This window comes from Carcharhinus amblyrhynchos, chromosome 9 (genome assembly GCF_965287045.1).
Source record: "Carcharhinus amblyrhynchos chromosome 9, sCarAmb.v2.hapA, whole genome shotgun sequence".
Taxonomy (NCBI): Eukaryota; Metazoa; Chordata; class Chondrichthyes; order Carcharhiniformes; family Carcharhinidae; genus Carcharhinus; species Carcharhinus amblyrhynchos.
In genome coordinates, this window is record NC_137332.1 from 109,985,508 (window position 1) to 110,010,171 (window position 24,664).

General features: G+C 44.1%; 1 protein-coding gene across 1 annotated transcript in view; it reads left to right on the forward strand.

Annotated features, from left to right (window-relative positions):
• Positions 1-24,664, forward strand: part of slc44a4 (solute carrier family 44 member 4) — a 76,734-nt gene that overhangs the window by 8,324 nt on the left and 43,746 nt on the right. The window contains exons 2-3 of the mRNA XM_080196392.1: positions 21,143-21,191; positions 22,581-22,654. Of these exons, the coding sequence (XP_080052518.1) occupies positions 21,143-21,191; positions 22,581-22,654 (123 nt within the window). The remainder of the gene's footprint in view (positions 1-21,142; positions 21,192-22,580; positions 22,655-24,664) is intronic.

Below are 24,664 nucleotides of genomic sequence, written 5' to 3' on the forward strand. Positions count from 1 at the left end.
AATGCCTCTGAATGTCTAGGGTGATGGCTAGATCCTCTCTTGGAGATGGTCATTGCCTGGCACTTGTGTGGTGCAAATGTTATTTACCACTGAATACACTGGGAGTCAATATTCACAAGTTTGAGCAGGGGTGGTGTTCATGTACAATATGGTGGTGGGACAGAACGGTGGAGTATATGGATGAATTGAAGTTTTCGGAGATGTGATTCCAATTTGGACAGGAATTGGATTAATTAAGCCCAAAAGTGAAAAAGTTCCAGCAACCGACATATTGAGGCAGGCAAAATGGGTGACATTAGATGTATTCTCTCTTTTTGATTTAGCGGATTGGAAAAAGCTTCATGTTAACTTGGCTGTAAGTTGTCTGGTTGCAGCCAGAGACTGTGGCAGGAGAGGGGAGTCACTGGTGACAGTACAGTAAGAACTGAAGAGCATGTCAACCTTTGTCCCACCATTTAGCTGGAAGAGAATGAGGCTGATCTGAGACTGGGTCAGTGTGCTTCCACTGGCTGGAGGCTATACTGTGTTAGAGAGAGGTGACTGAGACACAGATCCACCTGACACAGCGAATTGATCCCACGTCTGTGGTACAAGAAAATATCATTCCAAAACAACTTGAATTCAACAATTGATCAGGCAGATTCAAAGATCAGTAAGTTGGAGTGCCAATTTTCAGACTATGCTAGGAAGATCCCAGATAACCAGAGGCTGCTCTCCCCTTTTTGAAGGGGTGACATGACTCGCAGTGATTTGATCTGAGGATCACAATATCTCGGGTGGTCAAGGCTGAGAGAGCGGGGCCTTTATGAATAACCTTAGCCGGTACAGGAATTGGATCCACGCTGTTGGCATCACTCTGTATCAAAAACCAACTGTCCAGCCAACTGAGTTAAACCAGTCCCCTAGGAAAACCTGCGCAAGAGCGAACGCTTAAGTAGGTTACTGGAGATGCGTGAAGAAACACTTCAGTATTGTATGAACCAGTTAAATGGCCCAAATGATATCTCTTGTCTAAAGCTAGAATGAACTTCAGCTAGACAAGACACAATAAATGTGTACCCCACCCTCTTGCACCTTTTTAAGGTGCCCTTGCTCACATGTCAGCGTTCCCGTCCACGTGTCAGTCTCTGTGAAATGAGGATAGCTTTGCAAACACTGCAAATCATTTTGAAGTTAAAACAAATATTTACAGTTCTATAACACCTTTCACGGACATCTCAAAGTGCTGTACGGTCGGTGCTAAAATTTCTCCTTTTTGAAGTGCGTTTCCTGTTGTAGTATTGGAAACACGGCAGCCAATATGCGCACAGCAGGATCCCACAGACAGTGTGATTGTGATCAGATAACTGGAGTGCCCCTGTCCTTATTCAAAATAGTTTTTTAAATTCATTTATGGGATGTGGCTATCACTGGCTGGGTCAACATTTATTGCCCATCCCTATTTGCCCTTCATTTCAGAGGGCAGTTGGGGAGGTGATGGCCTGGTGATGTTATCGCTAGAATATTAATCCAGAAACTCAGCTAATGTTCTGGGGGACCTGCGCTCAAATCCTGCCATGGCAGATGGTGGAATTTGAATTCAATTTAAAAAAAAATCTGGAATTAAGAATATGCTGATGACCATGAAACCATTGCCAATTGTCAGAAACACCCATCTGGTTCACTAATGTCCTTTAGGGAAGGGAATCTGCTGTCCTTGCCTGGTCTGGCCTACATGTGACCCTGGAACCACAGCAATGTGGTTGACTTTTAATTGCCCTCCAAGGGCAACTAGAGATGGGCAATAAATGCTGGTCAGCCAGTGATGCCCATGTCCCTCAAAATAAATTTTTTAAAAAGTCAGCCGCGTTGCTTGGCTCTGGTGTCACGTGTAGACCAGACCAGGTAAGGATGGCCAATTTCCTTCCCTAAGGGACGTTAGTGAATCAGATGGGTTTTCCGATAATCAACAACGGTTTCATGGTTGTCAGTAGATTCTTAATTCCAGGTATCTTTCATTGAATTCAAATTCCACCGTATGCTGTGAACCTAGGTCTCCAGACCTTGCTCTGAGTCTCTGGATTACTAGTCCAGTAATCATGCCCCTGCCCTCCCATGGGATTGGCCGCATCTCACCTGAGAGGATAGACAGCTTTCATTTTATTGCTTGGGGACTGCAGGCAACTCATTAATTAGCCAGCCTCGGACTGAGCTCAGGTTTATAACTGATGCGAATTGACTGCTCTATTGCGGGATTTGTGCTCATAGTGACTTGCCCAATCTGGGCAGGGTCACAAATATTTGTATCTAAAAATATACCTACTCCAGGATATGGTGACTGTGGCTGGGATGATAAAGCTGCAGGCGCTGAATGTACAAAGGGAGTTGCCTCTGAGTTCTTGTGTGCCCACTGAAATGTAGAAACTGGGCTGACTGAGAGCTCTCGCCTGAGAGGGAAATCAAATCCTGGGGTAAACACAGCTCACTGTTGGACCTACGTACATGATGATTAATAAGACAGTGCAGGTATGACCCACCGTGCCTGTGGTGGCCCCTCATGAGAACTACATCCAATTAATCATAAGAATTCGGAGCAGGTAATACAGCCCGTCAAACCTGCTCTGTCATTTAATATGACCATGGTTCATCTCACCTTGGCTTCATCTCCACTTACCTGCCTGTTCACCATAGCCCTTCAATCCCTGACTAATTAAAAATCTGTCCATCTCCTTTAAATTTGCTCAGATTCTCAGCATCCACCATGCTCTGGGGTAGTGAATCACACTCCCCTGTGTTTATTTCTCCCTTCAAGAATTTATCAATTTTTTTGTTTCTTAAAAAGCTACCGTTGAACTTGCTTTCACTGCAATTTCAGGCAACATGTTCCAGATCTCAACTCATTGAGTAAAACAAAACAAAGTTTCTTTGCTTCCCCCCCACACCGGTTATTTTGCCAATCACCTGAAAATCTACTCATCAACTCTGCTGCCACTGGCAACTGTTTCTCTATAGTTACCCTTGTCAAATCCCTTCATGATTCAGGATGCCTCTATTAAACCTCCACTTAGAACAACCTCAGCTTCACTAGTCTTGCCAGTCTTTCCTGGAACCATCTCCTTTGGCACCTCCTTGGAGGTCATGAGAGTCAGCCCTACAGTGTGGGACTGGAGTCACTTGCATATTGGTCAGAATGACCAGTTCCTTTTCATAGCATCATAGTATCCTTACTGTGTAGAAGGAGGCCATTTGGCCCATTGAGTCTGCACTGACCACAATCCCACCCAGGCCCTATTCCCATAACCCCACATACTTACCCTCAGGATCCCCTGACACTAAGGGTCAATTTATCATAGCCAAGCAACCTAAGCTGCACTTCTTTGGGAGGAAACCCATGCAGACATGGGAAGAATGTACAAACTCCATACAGTCTCCCTGAAATTGAACCTGGGTCCCTGGCGCTGTGTGCCACCATACCGCCCATAATTTAATTTTAATTTAATTTTATTGTATCATTAACAGGGAGGCAGTGATTTATAGAGCTGGGGCCTAAGTAGCTAACTTGCAGGTACAGCAAATTATTTAACAAGGCAAATACAATATTGGCTGTCAGTTGTGTAAAGTGTCACACGCAGGAAAACCTTGGCCATTGTGACTCCACAATATGATAGCGCCTCTGATGGAACATCACAATACATTGGAAATAGAATGACATTTTGAGAGATCGGTGTGTTGATGTCGCTTTCATTTCTCCTCCTGACCTGTCCCTACAGAATTTTTAAGAGGCCATTCTGCCCAGCGTGTCTGTGCTAGTTCTCTGCACGAGCAACTCAACTGGTCCAATCCTTTTCGGAATCAGAGCCCTACAGTGCAGAAGGAGACCATTGGGGCCATCAAGCCTGCACCGACCACAATCCCATCCATATACTTATCCTGCTAATCCCCCTGACACTAAGGGACAATTTAACATGGCCAATCCCATCTTGCCTACACATTTTAGGCTTTGGGAGGAGACCGAAGCACCCAGAGGAAACCCAAGTAGCCACAAGGAGAACGTGCAAACTCCACATAGTCACCTGAGGAATTGAATCCGAGTCCCTGACGCTGTCAGGCGGTGGTGCTAAACATCTTTTTCGGCGTAAGCCATGCAAATCTATTCCCTTCACGTAGTCTTTTAATATTCATTCATGGGGTGTGGGTATCACTGCTTACTTATCGCAGTGTTTTTATTGCTCATCCCTAATTGCCCTTGAACTGAGTGATGCAATGGGGTTGAAGTCAGGTGTAGGCCAGAGCAGGTAAGGATGGTGCATTTCCTTCCCTAGAGGGCATCAGTGAGCCAGATAGATTTTTTTTCCAAAAAATGTATTTGTGGTCTTCATAATTCCAGACTTTATTGGATTTTTATTTCACTATCTGCCACAGTGGGATTCGAACCCAGGTCCCCAAAGCATTACTCTGGGTGTATGGGTTACCAGACCACCTGCTGGGCCACTGCTTTCCCTTTTGGCCTTGATTGAATCTGCCTCCATCACACGGTGTATTCCAGATTCTAACCAAATGCACCGTGAAAATGTTTTTATGTCTTCAATACTCCTTTTGCCAATTTCTTTAAATTTGTTCTCGATCCTTCTGCCTTTTTTTTTATTTGTTTGTGGGGTGTGGATGTGGATGTGGATGTTACTAGCTGGACCAGCATTCATTGTCCATCCCTAACTGCCACTGAGAAGTTGGTGGTGAGCTGCTTTCTTGCACCACTGCAGTCTGTGGCCTTGGTACACCCACAGAAAAGAATACAGTTTCTCCTTACCTCCTCTGTCTACACCTGTCATGATTTTGAATACCTCGATGAAATCTCTCCGCCTTCTCCTTGGCTCAGACAGCAATCCCAGCTTCTCTAACCATGCAGCTAAAGATTCTCATTGCTGGAACCATTCTTCTGAATCTTTTCCATACTTCCTCTAATCCTTCCTAAAATGTGGTGCCCGATGTTCTAGTTGAGGTTGAACCAGTGTTTTATATATGTTTAACGTACTTTTCTACACACTTGGTAAAGTTCAGGAATGCAGACGTGCCATATTCAGAACCTTATCTAAGAAACTCCATCTAAATATGGTACTAGTTAAATATATAAAACTATGAAGACAGTATTGATGATTGTTGTAAAATATGTTGTGAAATAAAACTCACCTTCTCTGCAGTGGAAAAATGTAAGGAGCTAGTCACACAAGGCCAAGGACAGTTCATCAGATATTCCTGTTTTTATGACAGTCGCTTCTCCCTAATTGCTGTTTTTATGACAATCATTTCTCCCTACCTACATTTACCGTATTCTTGATGCAAAACTTGCTCATGCTTTGGGCAGGAGTGAATCACCTTTCACGTGTTCTGGAGGTTTTTTTTATATATCTGGCGTTCAATCCCTGTTTGCTGTGTGACAGTGTTACATAAGAACATAAGAAATAGGAGCAGGAGTAGGCCATCTAGCCCTTCGAGCCTGCCCCGCCACTCAATAAGATCATGGCTGATCTGTCGTGGCTCAGTTCCACGTTCCCGCCCTCTCCCCATAACCGTTAATCCCCTCTCTTATCAAAAACCCATCAACCCGCATCTTAAAAATATTTAGCGAGGTAGCCTCCACCATTTCAACGGGCAGAGAATTCCAGAGATTCACCACCCTTTGAGTGAAGAAGTTCCTCCTCAACTCCATTCTAAACCGCCCCCCCCTTTATCTTGAGGCTGTGCCCCCTAGTCCTGCTATCCTTTCTGAGCGGGAAGAGTCTCTCCACCTCTATCCTATCCATCCCATTCATCATCTTATACGTCTCAATGAGATCTCCCCTCATTCTTCTAAACTCTAACGAGTACAAGCCTAATTTATTCAGCCTCTCCTCATAGCTCAACGCCCTCAACTCCGGCATCAGCCTAGTAAACCTCCTCTGCACTCCCTCCAAGGCTAATATATCCTTGCGTAAGTACGGTGCCCAAAACTGCACACAGTACTCCAGCTGCGGCCTCACCACTGCCCTATACAGCCACAGCAAGACCTCCCTACTTTTATATTCAATCCCCCTCGCTATGAAGGCCAGCATCCCATTCGCCTTCCTGACCACCTGCTGCACCTGCAAGCTGGGTTTTTGCGACTCATGCACAAGGACCCCGAGGTCCCTCTGCACCGTCGCCTGCTGCAGTTTTTTGCCACGTAAGTAATAACCCTTCCTACCATTATTCCTACCAAAGTGGACCACCTCACACTTGCCAACATTAAATTCCATTTGCCATTTCCTGGCCCATTCGCCCAGCCTATCTAGATCCTTCTGCAGACTCTCCACACCCTCTGCACAATTTGCCGTTCCACCAATCTTGGTGTCATCAGCAAATTTCGACACCCTACGCTCGGTTCCCTCCTCCAGATCATTTATATAAATGGTAAATAGCTGAGGCCCCAGCACCGACCCCTGAAGCACTCCACTAGTCACCATCCGCCAATCCGAATAGCACCCATTGACCCCCACTCTGCCTCCTATTTGACAACCAATCCTCTATCCACGCTAACACCCTACCCCCAACTCCATGCCCCTGACCTTCTGCAATAACCTCTTGTGTTAATTGCAATTATGTTGTTGAGGTTTAATGGCAATTACTTTGTTCAAATGGGCAAAGGGCCTCAGGCTATACATATCTGAAAGTGTGGGAGTTCAAGGTGAAGGGTGGGTATGGTTGCTAGGGTACCCACCAGGTGTGAACCTTCGCTTAGCATTGTTAAAAGCAGGGTGGGCTGAGGCAACTAAGTGGGCCTTAATTGGCCTGGATAGGATAGGATGGGATGGAGTGGGGGCAAGTTGCCTGAATCACCCACTTTTTCCCCCCCACCCCCATCCCATAAAATGGGAAACAGATCAGGAGTGGGGCCTATCGGTAGTGCTTCATCTTTACAAGACCTTATTCAGCTTCCTCTTCAATGTGTCCATACTATTCATCTCCACCGCTCCAAGTGGCAGAGAGTCAAATACTCTTACCGTTCTCTGGGCAAAGAAGTTTCTTCTGAATACCACTTGCCTCAATTTTTATTAATGACTTGCTTTGCACATGGCCATTATCTCTGGTCATGTCTGCTAGTGGAAACAACTTCTCTACATCTGCCCTATTGAACATTCTTGTGTGATCTTGAAGGCCTCTTATCAGATTGCTAAATTCTCACCGGTGGTAATCTATGAACAGTAGCTGCTTCAACATACTTCCACAAATGATTGTATTGGTGCAGTATATCCCGAGGAAGTTTGATATCAAAACCTGGCGTATAATCAACAAACAGCCTGGTTAAGCAGAGGTGTGAGAGATAGCGATATGCACTATAAAAAGTTTTTGTTCCAAAGGAAACCTGCAGCCTGATTTGCAGCATTGCTGTGCAAGATGGGGGTGAGTATGGTTCAAGGGTCAAGGTTACATCATGGGTTCGGGCAGGGAGGAGCAAGTTGGTCAGAGGTATAGGTCGCTCTGACTTCCAGATCACAAGGAAACAATGGGGAAGATTGAAATGTGATTCATAAAGATGAAATCATGAAAAGTTCAACAGGTTGGGTCTTATTTCTTGAAAATATTTTTGAATATTTTCAAGGCAGAAGTAGCTGGATCCCTAATGAGCAAAGGGGGTGAAAGGTTAAAGGTGGGGGGTGGGTGGCGGTGGGTGCGGGGAGTAAGGAAGTTGAGATTAAAATCAGATCAGCCATGATCTTGTTGAATGCTGGGGCAGGCTTGAGGGTCAGAGTGGCCTACTCAAGCTCCTAAGTTGCATGTTCATATCAGAAGGCTGAAGGGGGTGACCTGAGGTGTTCACAAATCGTGAAGGTATTCAGAACAGTAGACATAGAGAAGATAGTTTCACCTGTAGGGTAAATCTAGGGGGGAAGGTTTCAAAGAGCAAAAAAAATTACAGCACAGGGACAGGTCCTTCGGCTCTCCTGACCTGCGCTGATCGTGCTGCCCGACTGAACTAAAATCCCATACCCTTCCAGGGACCATATCCCTCCATTCCCATCCTATTCATGAAATTCCCCCTGAAAATCTTGCAGACTTCTATCAGGTCACCCCTCAATGTCCATCTTTCCAATGAGAACAAACCAAGTTTCTCCAATCTCTCCTCATACCTAATGCCCTCCATACCAGGCAACATCTTGATAAATCTTTTCTGTACCCTCTCCAAAGTCTCCGCATCCTTCTGGTTGTGTGGACCAGAACTGAACAATATACTCCAAATATAATACTTCAATATAAATTCAAAAGGGAACTTGGGAGAAACCTCTTTACCATGGGGAAATAGTTGTAGATGCATTTATGGGGAGGCTGGTTAAGAAGGTGAGGGAGATATTGGTGGCACAGTGGTTAGCACTGCTGCCTCTCATTGCCAGGGGACCCAGGTTTGATTCCAGCTTTGGGTGACTGTCTGCATGGAGTTCGCACATTCTCCCCGTGTCTGTGTGGGTTCCCTTCAGTGCTTCGGTTTTCTCCCAATTCCAGAAATGTGAGTTTGTGGATTGGCCGTGATAAATCGCTGCTTTTAGTGTCCCAAGATATGTAGGTTAGATGGCTTAGCCGTGGTAAATGTGTGGGATTGTGGGAGGAGAGGGCATGGGTAAGATACTTTGTCAGCGTGTCAATGCAGACTCAATGGATGGAATGGCCTCTTCTGCACTGTAGGGATTCTATGATCTTCCATGACCTATATGAGAAAGGAGCTGAAGGAGGAGGTTTGCGTCAACAATAAACACTAACATGGACCGGATTAATTGAATGGCCTGTTATGGCACTGTAAATATTTTGCAGTGCTCAAAGTACTGCTGTTGCTTCTGTCAAAACTAAAATCTCGAGGTTTGGAACGATCGATTAAAACAACTGGATGGAAAGGAGAAAAAGAAGTACTTTTTTTTTCAATCTGAAGCATTAATAAATTTCAAAAGGTGCTGAAATTAGCTAATCAAAGCAGAATACTGCGGCTGGAAATTTGAAATCAAACCAGAAAATGCTGCAAATAGTTTACACTCATTCTCGTTCTGCAGATGCTCACATTTCAGGTCAAAGTGACCTTGGAATAGAATCGGGAAACATGAGTGATGTAATCAGCTTTCAGCAAGTGGGTGCAGGAAAGGGAAGGTCTGTGATAGACAGGAAGAGATTGGGTGACAGAAACAGTAGAAGGAATTGAGATGGGGCAAAAAAAAACAAAAGATGTGCTAAAAGCAGGTGACGGAAGATGAGAAATATCAAGGAAAGAAAATGGAGACAGGGTTGTGATCTGAAGTTGTTGTATTTGGTGTGGCATCTGGAAATCCTGTATTTTGAAGTTTATTTATTAGTGTCACAAGTAGGCTTACATTAACACTGCAGGGAAGTTACTGTGAAAATCCTCTAGTTGCCATACTCCGGCACCTATTTGGGTACACCAAGGCAGAAAGATCTAACCAGCACATCTTTCGGACCATGCGAGGAAACAACATGCAGAAGTGAGGAGAACGTGCAGACTCTGCACAGTGACCCAAGCCAGGAATTGAACCCAGGCCCCTGTCACTGAGGCAGCAGTGCTAAGCACTGTGCCCTGTATAGTGTCTAATAGGAAGACAAAGTGCTATTCCTCAAGCTTGCATTGAGTTTCACTGAAGTGCAGGAATGTATTTTGATTTCATTTATTACTGTCACATGTATTAGGATACAGTGAAAACTAGTATTTTTGCTTGCTATGCAGACACTTCATAGAGTGTATAGAGGAGAAGGAAAGGAGAGCATGCTGAATATAGTGTCACAGTGATCGCTAGCGGGTAGAGAAAGATTAGTTTAATATATGGCAGGTCTGTTCAAAAGTTTGGCAGCAGAGAAGAAGCTGTTCTTGCATCGGTTGGTACGTGATCTCAGGCTTTTGTGTCTTTTTCTTTATGGAAGAAGGTGGAAGAGAGAATGTCTGAGGTGCGTGGAGTTTTTTTTGCAGTCTTAGTCAGAGTAGGAACCATACCAAGCTGTGATAGATCCGAAAAGGATGCTTTCTATGGTGTATTTGTTTAAAAAAAAGCCTTCTGAGAAAGTAGAGGTGATGTGAGTTTTCTTAATTATAGCATCAGTGTCTCTCCAGGACAGTTTGTTGTAGGAATTGGGAGCAGGCCATTCGGTCCCTCAAGCCTACCCTGTCATTCAACAAGATCGTCTCCCTCCCACATCACTTTCCTGTGCTATTCCCATATCCCTCCATGTCTTTAATATCTAAGAACCCATCGATCTCTATTTTGAACATACTCAATGACTGCGTCTCTGTACATGGGGTACACTGCAAAAGGTGTTGGCTAATGACTGTGCTGTGCAACCTGACAGTGAATCCATTGAAAGAGATGCAGTAAAGTCAAAAATGTGATTACCTGCTTATTAACCTGAGTGCGAGGAGATCTGAAAATAGACACTGTTCATAGAATCCCTGCAGTGCAGAAGGAGGCCATTGGGCCCATCGAGGCTGCACTGGCACTCCAACAGAGCATCGTATCCAGGCCCTTTCTCTGTAACCGTATGTATTTACCTCACTATTCTCCCCTAAGAGGCAATTGAGCTTGACCAATCCATCTAACCTGCACATCTTTGGAGTGTGGGTGGAAACTGGAGGAAACTCACACAGACACGGGAAGAACTACATTCCAGTGTTATGATATTGTGTGGCACACAGCCTGATAGTGGATGTCATTGAGGCCCATCAGCATAAGTTACAAGAACTGTCACTGGTGGAAAGTAACCATTTGGCTCTTCCGAGCAACATTTCTTGACCCAATGTAATTTTTTACCGGTTGCCCTGGATATAGTAACAAGTCTCTCAACACCAGGTTAAAGTCCAACAGGTTGATTTGGTACTAAAACCCACAAGCTTGCGAAACGCTGTTCCTTCGTCAGGTGAGTGGAAAGCTCTGCTCACAAACAGGGCATATAAAGTCACACACAGTTTACAGAATACTGATTAGAACGCGAGTCTTTACAGCTAAGCTGCAAGTCTTAAAACGCTACGACAACGGATGAATGAACACCACTCAACAATCACCGGGCAAGACTGTTCCCTTCCTGTTGGTGAGCACTTCAGTGGTCACAGGCATTCGGCCTCTGATCTTTGAGTCACGAAGGCCGCCTTGGAGAATGTTTACCCAGAGATCAGAGGCTGAATGTCTGTGACCACTGAAGTGGTCACCAACAGGAAGGGAACAGTCTTGCCTGGTGATTGTTGAGCAGTGTTCATTCATCTGTTGTTGTAGCGTTTTAAGACTTGCAGATTAGCTGTAAAGACTCGCGTTCTAATCAGTATTCTGTAAACTGTGTACCTTTTTTATATATGCCCTGTTTGTGAGCAGAACTTCCCACTCGCCTGACAAAGGAACAGCGTTTTGAAAGCTTGTGGGTTTTAGTACCAAATAAACCTGTTGGACTTTAACCTGGTGTTGTGAGACTTCTTACTGTGTTTACTCCAGTCCAACGCTGGTATCTCCACATCATGCCCTGGATATGTCACGGCTAAGTGGTGGCCACTTCTATGGGTCACGAGTCAGCAGGGATGGGTAAAAATGATCACTCTCTATAGGATCCCCCACTTTATCTGAGGGGTGGATGATGGGCATCTTGCCCATTGTCCCTGGCTTCAGCACCCTCTGCAAGGCTGGTGATTTTACTTTGCAAGTGCAACCTGACTTTCTGGTTTGTTTTGCATTGTGTTGACTAAACGCGCCATTGGAATAAACTAACTGAGTCACTAGGTCCGGTTACTGGGAAAACAAGTCCTTTTTTTTTAAACCACATTACTCTTCCTGGTTAATTTTTAAAAGCAGTCTGTTCAGGTGGAAGAGTGATCAAAAAAAGAAAAGTTAGTGTAAGTCACGGTTTCGGACCGAGAGGTATGTCCTGCTAAAGTGAGGCCACAGCTCTGATCTCTCATTTGCTTTGCCTCTGGAAATGTCCAAAGTCTTGAAGAATTTCCAGCTGCGCCAGGGCAGCACAGTGGTTAACACTGCTGCCTTTCGGCTCCAGGGACCTGGGTTCGATTCCTGGCTGGGGTCACTCTTTGTGAGGAGTCCGCACATTTCTCCCTGTGTCTGTGTGGGTTACCTCCAGATGCTCCAGTTTCCACCCACATTCTGAAAGACATGCATTGACCTGAACATGTGCCAGACTGTGGGATGAGAAACTGCGGTCAAGATTTGACTTGTGGTGTGAACAGATAGGGGTGTGCTGTGAGGAGAGCCCAGAAAAAGGGAGACATAATGTTGAATAGACAGAAGGATTTGTGTTTACTTCTGGATGCCCCAAAGAATGATGTGGAGATGCTGGCGTTGGACTGGGGTAAACACAGTAAGAAATCTTAACACCAGATTAAAGTCCAACCAGCTTATTTGATAGTAAACACACAAGCTTTCGGAAACGTTGTTCCTTCGTCAGAAATTCCCACACACTTGATGAAGGAACAGCGTTTCCGAAAGCTTGTGAGTTTACTATCAAATAAACTGGTTGGACTTTAACCTGGTGTTGTGAGACTTCTTACTGTGTTTGCCCCAAAGAATGTCAGATGTAGCAGCCAGTTCGTGCACAGCAAGATCTCATAACTTTGTGCTCATCATAGATCTCTTCTGCATTGTATAATTCTATTTGGCCCATCGAGTCTGCACCAACCCTCAGGCAGGGCTCTTAGCCAGGTCCTATCCCTGTGACTCCATGTATTTTCCCCCACTAATCCCCTTAACCTACATTTCTTAGTATACTAAGGGACAATTTACCATGACCAACTCGCCTAACCCACACATCTTTGGACTGTGGGATGAAACCCAGAACACCCGAAGGAAACTCGCGAAGACATGGGGAGAAAGTGCAGACTCTGCACAGACAGTCACTCACACCAGGAATGGAGCCCAGGTCCCTGGCGCTGTGAGGCAGTAGTGCTAACTGTGGTGCCACTGGATAATCCAGATGATCTGTTAATTGAAGAATAAGTATTGGACAAGTTGCTGGGGATAACTCCTTCCACCCCAAAATAATACCATGGAATCTTTTTTTTTATCCACCTCAATTTAACATCTCATTTGAAATATTTCCGTGGTACTGCATTGGATTGCCAACTGAGATTATCTTCTGCTGCCTGAGCCCAAGCTTGGGAACTCACTCTCTACTTCACTGTCCTCCCTTTTTAAAAAGCAGGGGGGAAGCCACAATCAGCTAGATCAACCGTGATTATACAGAATGGTGGAACACTCTCGATGGGCTGAATGGCCTACTCCCACCCCTAATTTCTTTTGATTATATTCTGAATCGGAAGTGTATGTGCTTTGATGTGTTGCTTAAAGTGTTGGCAATGTGGTATTTGTCTGTGTGGATGTATGGCCTCTTGAACAGAGCTAGCCTGGCTGCACTGTTTTCTGTAACTTGAGCTTCCCAGTAATGAGTACAATGTTCACTGTTAATTGAGCAGCCTTGTGAAAGTACCCTGTGTTGTTCCAGTTCCCTGCTTCTAAGGTAACAGTAAATCTGATTTGTTCTGTTTAATTTTTAAATAGGGAACATGCCTTGGCAGACTTTACCCACTTGAAGCTCTGGAAAGTCACAATTGTGTGTGTGTGTGTGCGCGTGTGTGTGTGGACTCCTGCTTTGTCTGTGTTGCAGTTACTGAAACGGATGTTAACTCATTCAAGGAACCTTACAAAAAGTTAAAAACCCACCTTTTCATAACACCTTTTGTGAGCTCAGGACCAAAGTATACCCAGTAAAAGATGTTAAATGCACACACTATTTCAGGAATTGCGGATTTGGCCGCTAATTTGCACTCAAAGTCCCACAAACGATAGTGTTGTAATGACCAGATAATGTGTTTTTCATGGAATCTGAGAATTGTAACAGCACAGAATGGGCTTCATGGCCTCCTCGTGTCTGTGCTAGTTCTCTGAATGAGTATCATGACTTAGTGCCATTCCCCTGCTTTTCCCCTCTCCCTGCATTTTGGTACTATTCATATAAGCATCTAATACCCTCCTTGAATGCCTCCAATTGAACCTGTCTCCAACACACCTTCAAGCAGTGCAATCCATTCCAGAGCCCAACCACTTGCTGTGTGAAAAGTTTTTTTTTCTCACTTTGCATTTGCTTCTTTGGCAAATCATTTCAAAGCTGTTCTGTTTCATTCTTGATCCTCTTACAAGCCGGTACAGGTTCTCCCTATCTACTCTTTCCAACTCCCTCATGATTTTGAACATCTCAATCAAATTAGCTGCCTTCTCTCTCAGGAGAACAGTCTCAATCTCTCCAATTCATCCTTATAACTTGAGTTTCTAATCCCTGGAACCATTCTTGTCAACCTCTTCTGCACACTTTGTTCATATCCTTCCTATATGGCACAGTGGTTAGCACTGCTACCTCACAGTGCCAGGGACATGGGTTCAATCTTGGCTTGGGTCACTGCCTGTCTGTGCAGAATCTGCGCATTTTGAGTGTGTGCATGGATTTCCTCCAAGTGCTTTGTTTTCCTCCCACAATCAAAAAGGCGTGTGGGTTAGATGCATTGGCCATGCTAAATTCTGTGTGTAACTGAATAGACACCGGAGTGCGGCAACTAGGGAACTTTCACAGTAATTTCATTGCAGTGTTAATGTAAGCCGCCTTGTGACACTAATGAAGTAAACTTTTTTAAGTATAGTGTGGCACATAGGACAGCAGTTTTCCAGCTGAGGTCTAATTAACATCTTGTATAAATTCAGCATAATCTCTTTGTTCTTGTATTTCTTTTATCATTCGTGGGACATGGGCATCGCTGGCTGGCCAGCATTTATTGTCTATCCCGAGTTGCCCGAGGGCAGTTGTAAGTCAACCACATGGCTGTGGTTCTGGAGTCACAAGTAGTCCAGACCAGCTAAGGACAGCAGATTTCCTTACCTATAGGAGATTTGTGAATTAGGTGGGGTTTTCCAACAATCGACAACAATTTCATGGTCATCAGTAAATTCTTAATTCTGGATTTTTTTCTTGCTATTGAATTCAAATTCTACCACCTGCCGTGGTGGGATTTGAATCTGATCCCCAGAACATTAGCTGAGTTTCTGAATTAACAGTGTAGCAATAATACCGTTAGGCCATCGCCTTTTTATATTGTCCCTCCGTGTTCTTCCTACTAAAATACATCACCTTGCACTTCACATTTAATTTGATCTACCACCTACTTGTCTATGTCCTTTTGAATTTTTACATCTACCCTGTCCCCCTCACAGTTTATAATGCTCCCATGTTTTGTGTCAGCCGCACTGTGACATTGAGGGATAAATATTGGTCGGGATACCAGCATAACGAGGATAACGTCCCTGCTCTTTCCCAGATAATGCCACGGGATTTTTTTATATCCCTGAGAGGGTAGATGGGATTTGAGTTTAACAGCAATCAGTTGGTCTTGTAGTAGAATAGTCAGCCTTGCAATAATGATCAAAGCCTTGTTGAGATTTGCTTAAGAGGCTGAGGGAGACATTTTTAAAACTACTTCAAACGTTCTTTTCCTGTTGGTGATTTGCATTCCATCTCCAACTAGTGGTTCCATTTGAATATTTTGGTCTCTGAGGAGCTTGAGTATTTAGTCTCCTCTGGCCACTGCGCTGGGTAAAGTAAGTGGTAAAAAGCAGCAAGCGACTTAGTGCCTAAGAGTCATTACGTTGTAATTCCTGTCAGCTGTGGATGACTCTAACTACTTACCTGTGTTTATTGATTAATCCCTCTGGAAAATCCTTCTCTGGTTCTGTGAGAAAAGGTCCAGTTCCTGCCTTGCAGGGTGCCAGAAATGCCAAACATATGGAAAATTTCCTAAAGTCTGGAAAGACGTGCATTGATTTTTTTTTTTGTTGAGGGTTTTTCCTGAGCAGATCTTGGGGCTGTTCCCAGGATCATGCGCAGAGATAAATTTAATGGAGGATCATCGGCTTGGTAAAGGCGCTCTTTGGTCCCACCAAAATGTGTTGGTCTTCCAGCACAGAATCCTTCCCAACTGAATGTTACAGACTGGCACATTCCAAAGTCCAGAGGCACATGCTGGGAAATGCACTAAATCTTGGAGCTTCCACCACAGAGGCGCAATGGGGGAATGTCGCTGTCTAAGACCCTTCAGCTATTATATCACCGAGGGGCTAGAAACAGTGAAAAACCCATTGTGCTGTCTGTTTGACATGTAATGGATATCATAAATATAACTTGTAAATGTAGTGAAGGTGTCTCAGACTGCCACATATATTGGCAGAGACATTTGTTCTTCACTTTAGGTAAAGATAACTTTGAACTCCATGTAATTTATTTTTATCAACTTTATTAGTAAAGAAATTATTTTGAAATAAATTCCTAATGTGTAAACAGGGTGCTGTCTTCTCATCAACACAGAAGAGTTGGTTCCCTTAATGATAATAACACCAACAATAACACTTTATATGGTCTCTTTCACATCGTAAAACATCCCAAGCTGTTTCTCCTATTTATTGACTACAGCTCAGTCTTCAACACTCTTATTCCCATGAAACTCATCTCCAAACTCCATGGCCTGGGTTTCAGCACCTCCCTGTGCGACTCGATCCCAAACTTTCAAACTCACAGACCACTATCAGTAAGGATAGGCAACAACACCACCTCCACGGTCATCCTCAACACCGTTGCCCCACAAGATTGTGTTCTCAGCCTTCCTACTATACTCCTTATGACTGTGTGGCTAAATTCCTCTCCAAATTGATTTTCAAGTTTGCTAACGACACCACTGTAGTGTGTCAGATCTCAAACAACAATGAGACAAAATGCAGGAATGAAATAGAAAATCTGGTGAACTGGTGTGGCAACAATAATCTCTCCCTCAATGTCAACAAAATGAAGGAGATTGTCTATGACTACAGGAAATGTAAAGGAGAACATGCTCCCGTCTATGCCAATGGGGACAAAGTAGAAAAGGTCAGTTTTTTAGGTGTCCAGATCAACAACCTGTTCTAGTTCCCGTCCATGCCAACACTATAGTTAAGAAAGCCCACCAATACTTCTACTTTCTCAGAAGACTAAGGAAATTCAGCTACGACTCTCTCCAACTTTTACAGATACAACAGAAAGAATGCTTTCTGTGGTGCATCACAGCTTGGTATGGCTCCTGCTCTGTCCAAGACCACAAAGAGCTACAAAAGGTTGTGGATGTAACCCAATCCATCATGCAGTCAGCCTCCCATCCATTGACTCTGTCTACACTTCCCACTGCCTCGGCAAAGCAACCAGAATAATTAAGGATCCCATGCTTCCATCTTCTTCCTTCAGGAAAAAGATACAAAAGTCTGAGATCATGTACCAACCAACTCAACAGCTTTTTCCCTGCTGCTGTCAGACTTTTGAATGGACTTCCTTGCATTAAGTTGATCTTTCTCTACACCCTAGTTATGACTGTAACACTACATTCTGCACTCTCTCGTTTCCTTCTCTATGAACAGTATGCTTTACCTGTATGGCATGCAAGAAACAATGCTTTTCACTATGTTAATGTGACAATAATAAATCAAATCAAGGTGTTTCACAAGACACTTGGAGGATACAGGGACAGGTGATCCAAAGTTTGGGGGAAAGAGCTGGGCTTTTGAGGGTGAGGAAGAGGTAGAAAGATTGGGAAGCATAGGGAGAGAAGTCCAGTACTTAGGACCCAGGCAGCTAAAGGCATGGTGACTAATGATGGAGCAATTAAAATCAGGGTTTGACAAGAGGCTGCAATTGCAAAAGTGCTGATATGTCAGGAGGTTGAGAATGTGAAGGAGGTCATGCAGTTGGGAAGGTTGTGTGACTGGAAGAGATAACAAAGATGCAGAGGGTTGAATGAGTTGGAAGAGGTAACAAGTGGAGAGAGTTGAACAGACTGGAGGAGGTAAAAGATGGGAAGGGTTGAACAGATGGAAAGAGATTACAAAGGTAGGGATGACTTTAGGGGTTGAAGATAGGAAGGGGATTAGGCCATGGAGGAATTAGCTCCAGGAAAAGTTAATTTTGGGAGGTGAAAAGGGGGTAATGGTGGAATTAGTGGGTGAGTTTTGCTCTGGGAAAGGGAGAGGCCTGCAAGGGGTGGGGGAGTTTGTTCTGCCCAGGGTTTGGATGTTGCTACCTGTTTGGTAAACTGCTTGGTTTAATTGATGTAGTGAGATTACCATGTGTGGCACCATCTGTTTCCAATTCCCCTGTTGGTACAGGTCTGCTCCCTACGGCACTGTGGATTGTGTACAATCTGACAGAGCTTAGTTGGCCCATTGCACTGCTGCACCAATGTGTTTTCTTTGCTTTGGCATTTGATGTGGAAGCCATTGTTTATGCATTTCTTGTCCTAGTGGCTTTCAAAGTGCTCAACTCCCAACGGCCTGGTGGGTGAATGTTATCACTGCGAGAGAATGGGGAACAAGTTTTAATATAAAGGGTCAGTTTTCTATTCATATTGTTCCGTTGTTTAACAAAGGCTCAAAAAAGTAATCTGGGAAATTATAAGCCAGTAAGTTTGACATCAGTAATAGATAAATTATTGGAAGGAGTACTAAGAGATAGGATCTACAAATATTTGGATAGGCAAGGACTTATTAGGGAGAGTCAACATGGCTTTGTGCGAGGTAGGTCATGTTTAACCAATCTATTAGAGGAGGTTACCAAGAAAGTGGATATAGGGAAGGCAGTGGATGTTGTCTACATGGACTTCAGTAAGGCCTTTGACAAGGCCCCACATGGGAGGTTAGTTAGGAAGGTTCAGTTGCTAGGTATACATGGAGAGGTAGTAAATTGGATTAGACACTGGCTCAATGGAAGAAGCCAGAGAGTGGTCAGTGGAGGACTGCTTCTGAGTGGAGGCCTGTGACTGGTGGTGTGCCACAGGGATCAGTGCTAGGTCCATTGTTGTTCGTCATCTATATCAATGATCTGGATGACAAAGATTGGAGGTGTAGTGGACAGTGAGGAATGTTTTTAAAGCTTGCAGAGGGATTTGGACCAGCTAGAAAAATGGGCTGAAAAATGGCAGATGGAGTTTAATGCAGATAAGTGTGAGGCATTGCACATTGGAAGGACAAGCCACGGTAGAACATACAAGGTAAATGGTAGGACACAGAAGAGTGCAGTAGAACAGAGGGATCTGGGAATACAGATACATAATTCCCCAAAAATGGCATCACAGGTAGATAAGGTCGTAATGAGTGCTTTTGGTACATTGGCTTTTATAAATCAATGTATTAAGTATAAGAGTTGGAATGTTATGGTGAGATTGTATAATAATGTGGATATGCTGGCATTGGACTGGGGTAAACACAGTAAGAAGTCTCTCAACGCCAGGTTAAAGTCCAACAGGTTTATTTGATAGTAAACCCGCAAGCTTTTGGAACACTGTTCCTTTGTCAGATGAGTGGAAAGTTCTGATCAGAAACAGGGCATATAAAAGCACACACAGTTTACAGAATATTGAGTAGAATGTGAGTCTTTACAGCTAATCTGCTTGAATAGCTAAACTTGATTAGCAGACCAGCTGTAAAGGCTCACATTCTAATCAGTATTCTGTAAACTGCGTGTGCCTTTATATGCCCTGTTTCTGATCAGACCGTTCCACTCTTTTGATGAAGGAACAGTGTTCCGAAAGCTTGTGGGTTTACTATCAAATAAACTTGTTGGACTTTAACTTGATGTTGTGAGACTTCTTACGAGGTTGTATAAGACATTGGTGAAGTCAAATTTAGAGTATTGTTTGCAGTTTTGGTCACCTAATTACAGGAAGGATATTAATAAAGATTGAAAGAGTGCAGAGAAGGTTTGCCAGGATGTTGCTGGGACTTGAGAAACTGAGTTACAGAGGAAGGTTGAATAGGTTAGGACTTTATTCCCTGGAGCGTAGAAAAATGAGGGGAGATTTGATAGAGGTGTATAAAATTATGATGGGTATAGATAGAGAGAATGCAAGCAGCCTTTTCCACTGAGGCTAGGGAAGAAAAAAATCTAGAGGACATGGATTAAGAGTGAAGGGGAAAAAGTTTAAAGGGAATATTAGGGGGGCTTCTTCACAGTGGTGGGAGTGTGGAATGAGCTGCCAGATGAAGTGGTGAAAGTGGGCTAACTTCTAACACTTAAGGAAAACTTGGACAGGTACGTGGATGAGAGCGGTGTGGAGGGATATGGTCTAGGTGCAGGTCAGTGGGATTAGGCCGAAAAATGGTTTGGCACAGCCAAGGAAGGCCAGAAGGCCTGTTCCTGTGCTGCATTCTTTGTCACTGCAAGAAGTGGATGTTCAAGACTGCTAAGTTGGCTGCTTTATCCTGTGCTGATATGGGGTTTCTATCCCTCTGCTCACCTCATGTTAACGTCCCTATCAAGATATGCCTTGAATGTTGCTAATGTGCCTGTTTCCACCACCTCCATTGGTTGTGTACTCCAGGCAGCCACCATCCTCTGTGGAAAAACATTCCCTGAACATCTGTCCTACACTTGCCGCCTATCTACTTAAATCTGAGTACTTGACCCTTCCACCCTGGGAAAAAGCCACCCTATCTACGCCTCTCATGAATCTGTGGATTTATATTAGTTTGACTTTATGTACTGTCCACATGATGCAAGTTTCTTTATATCTACCCTGTCAAAATTATTATCTCAAATAATAAACATGCTCTCTCTTGAGGAGGGTTCTGTTGTGGAGATTGGAGAGAACGGGGGTGAGGTGGGTGGGAGATCGAAGCCTTCTTAAACCAAGAAAGATGGGATGTGATATCTTCTTTAAATGTGTAAGCTCTTAACAAGAAAACAGTTCACAAAGTATTGATTGTATATAACCTGATATTCTCTCCCCTCAACGCTTTACCAAAAGCAGCCATTGTTTTATACATATATAGCATTTCTGGTCTATGTATCTCTCTCTCTCTCTGCTTCGTTTTTGAAAATAAGCTTTAATGCAATGGCCTACCCATTACTAAATGCTGTTCTTTATCTATTTTTTCAAAGTAGATTCTTCCTGTGGTATTGCCATATTGGTTGCTTGTTTGACCTGCACACCATGGGGTGGGGGGTTGGCTTTTTGGTAATTGAAGCTGTGGTGTGTGTGTGTATGTGTGTGTGTGTGTGTGTTTTTTTAGAGTCACTGAATCTAACCCGACTGTTTCCTTTCTGTCTCCAGGGGAACCAATGAAGTATGACCCAACTTTCAACGGCCCAATCAAAAACAGGTAAAGTGTGACCGGGTGCTGATGGGATAGACCATTTCAAAAAGATTCGCAACACTTTTGAGTGAAGAAATTCCTCCTCATCTTGCTGCTGAATTGCCCCTTTTAGATATGTATAAGACCAAGAAGCAGGAATGGGCCACTCGGCCCCTTGATCCTGCTCTGCCATGTAAGGAGATCATGGCTGATCTGATGGCAACCTAAAATCTGATTCCCATCTGTGCCTGATAACCTTTCACCCCTTACCCTCTCACACACGATTTGCTTACCAATGTGGTTGCCTCTCCACTGCCCTTGGGCAACTACGGCTTGGCAATAAGTGCCGGCCACCAGTGCGCCCATGTCCTGTGAAGCAATGGAAAAGGAACTCAACCCACTGCTGCTGTAAAATTATTCAAGACTCTGCTTCCACCACCTTTTCAGAAAGAGTTACAAAGGTTCGTTGCACTGTAACATTGAGGGGGAAAAGTTCTTCACATCTCTTTTTTTCAAATGAGCGACCCTTTATTTTTAAACAGTGACCGCCCCCCCACCCCACCAGCTCTAGATTCTCTCTCAAGAGGAAACACCGTCTGCATGTTCACCCCGTCAAGGATCCTCGGGGTTCATAAATCCCTACATGCAGAAGGAGATCATTTGGCCCATCAAGTCTGCACCGACCACAATCCCACTCAGGCCCTATTCCCATAACCCCACATATTTACCATCCTAATCCCCCTGACACTATGATCAATTTAGCATGGCCAAGCAACCTAACCCGCACTCCTTTGAATGTATATATGTTTTGATCAAGTCACCTCTTACTCTTGAACGCCAGCGGATACAAATCTAACCTGTCCAACCTTCTCTCATGAGACAAACATGTCCCCATGTTTATCCCCGACCAACTGAAACAATCTCTGTGTTAAGCTCCTTCAGAGTCCTGGAAGTTTCAATAAGATTGTCTCTAAACTTATGAGAGCTTAAGCCCAACTTACTCAGCCTCCCATGTATGGAGGAGGAGGCCTTTTGGCTCATCAGGTCTACACTGACTCGCTAAAAGAGCATCTTGCACAGGCCCATTCCCTCCCCCCTCAACCTAACCAATAACCCCACACATTTACCATGGCCAATCCACCTAACCTACAACGTTTGGGCACTAAGGGGCAATTTAGCATGGCCAATCCACCTAACATACTCCTCAACTCTCTCTCATCCCAAGTGACAAACTTGTGAACCTTTCTTTTACAGCCTCTCATGTAAATACATCCTTCCTCAAATGTGAAAAACTGTAGACCATTAACAAACACTGTTTAACATCCCCATGAGCTCTTTCCCCTAAGTTGCACATTGGTCAGTCTTTAATTCTTGCTTTAAATGATAATTCTCTTATCCTTTTCCTTCACCCTGTAGGAGTTGCACTGACATCATCTGCTGTGCCTTGTTTATGGTCTTCATTTTGGGTTACATAGTCGTGGGGATCTTGGGTAAGTGGCATTTTGGGTTCAATTTTAACTTCTCCAGTTCTTTAGTTATGTTGTTCCCTTCGATTTACCATCTTGCGGTACCCTCAGTCATCATGTGGATTAAGATTCTCCTAGCCTTCCTGACTTCAATCATAGATCATAGAATTCCTGCAGTGCAGAAGGAGGCCATTCAGTCCATCAAGTCTGCACGCATTCTCCAACAGGGCATCTTACCCAGGCCCACCCCAACCTATCACCATAACCCTATGTACTTATCTTGCCAATCCCCCATGTCATGGGACACTAAAGGGGCAATTTATCAATTTACCGATCAACTTAACCTGCACATCTTTGGACATTGGGAGGAAATCCATGCAAATGTGGGGTGAAGTGCAAACTCCACCCAGACAGTCACCCAAGGCTGGAATTGAACCCAGGTCCCTGGTGCTATGAGGCAGCAATGCTAACCACAAGCCCCTGGATGAACCTACATCTGGAGTCACCATTGCAGATGTCAGAGCAGCTTTCTTGAAGGTCAACCTACGGAAAGCAACTGGCCTGGATGGGGTACCCAGATTTGCGCTCAGATCCTCCGCAGATCAGCTGGTGGAGGTATCACAGACAGCTTCAACCTCTCTTTACGACAATCTGAAGTCCCTATCAACTTCAAGAAGATGACCATCATTCCAGTACCTAAGAAAAATCAAGCAGCTTGCCTTAAAGACTATTGGTCAGGGGTTCTGACATCTATCATTGTGAAGTGCTTTGAAAGGTTAGTCATGGCATGAATCAGTTTCAGCCTCCCAGACTACCTGGATCCACTACAGTTTGCCTATTGCTGCAACAGATTCACAGCAGACGCTATTTCCCTGGCCCTGCACTCAATCCTGGAACACCAGAATAACAAGGACACCTATGTCAGACTCCTATTTATTGACTACAGCTCAGCTTTCAACTCTTATTATCCCCATGAAACTCCTCTCCAAATTCCATGGCCTGGGTCTCGGCGCCTTCCTCTGCGACTGGATCCTGAACTTCTGAACTCGCAGACCACAATGTAAGGATGGGCAAAAATACCTCCTCCACAATTATCCTCAACACCAGTGTCCCATAAGGCTATGTTCTCGGCCCCCCTACTATACCTATGACTGTGCAGCCAAATTCCTCTCCAATTCGATTTTCAAGTTTGCTGATGACACCAGCATTTTGGCTCAGATCTCAAATAATGATGAGACAGAGTACAAAAATAAGATAGGGAATCTGGTGAATGGGTGTGGTAACAATAATTTCTCCCTCAATATCAACAAAACGAAGGAGATTGTAATTGACTTCAGGAAGCGTAAAGGAGAACATGCCCCTATCTACATCAATGGGGACAAAGTAGAAAAGGTTAAGAGCTTCAAGTTTTTAGGTGTCCGGATCACCGACAACCTGCCTGGTTCCCCCATGCTAATGCCTATACTTTCTCAGAAGACTAAGGAAATTTGGCATGTCAGCTATGAGTCTCATCAACTTTCATAGATGCACCATTGAAAGCATTCTTCCTAATTCTGTCACAACTTGGTACGGTTCCTGCTCTGCCCAAGACCACAAGGGGCTACAAAAGACAATGTAGCCCAATCCATCACACAAACCAGCCTCCCATCCATTGACTCTGTCTACACTTCCTGCTATCTCGGCAAAGCAGCCAGCGTAATTAAGGATCCCATGCATCCTGAATATTCTCTCTTCCACCTTCTTCCTTTGGGGAAAAAAATACAGAAGTCTGATGTCATGTACCAACCGGCTCAAGATCAGCTTCTTCTTTGCTGCTGTCAGACTTTTGAAATGGACTTGCCTTGCAATAAGTTGATCTTTCTCTACATCTTAGCTATGACGGTAACGTCACATTCTGCACTCTCTCTTCTCCTTTTCTATGAGCGGTATGTTTTGTATAGCATGCTAGGAACAATACTTTTCACTGTATGTTAATACATGTGACAGTAATAAAACAAGTCAAGTGACACTTTTGTCCCTTGAGCCAGTTTGGTG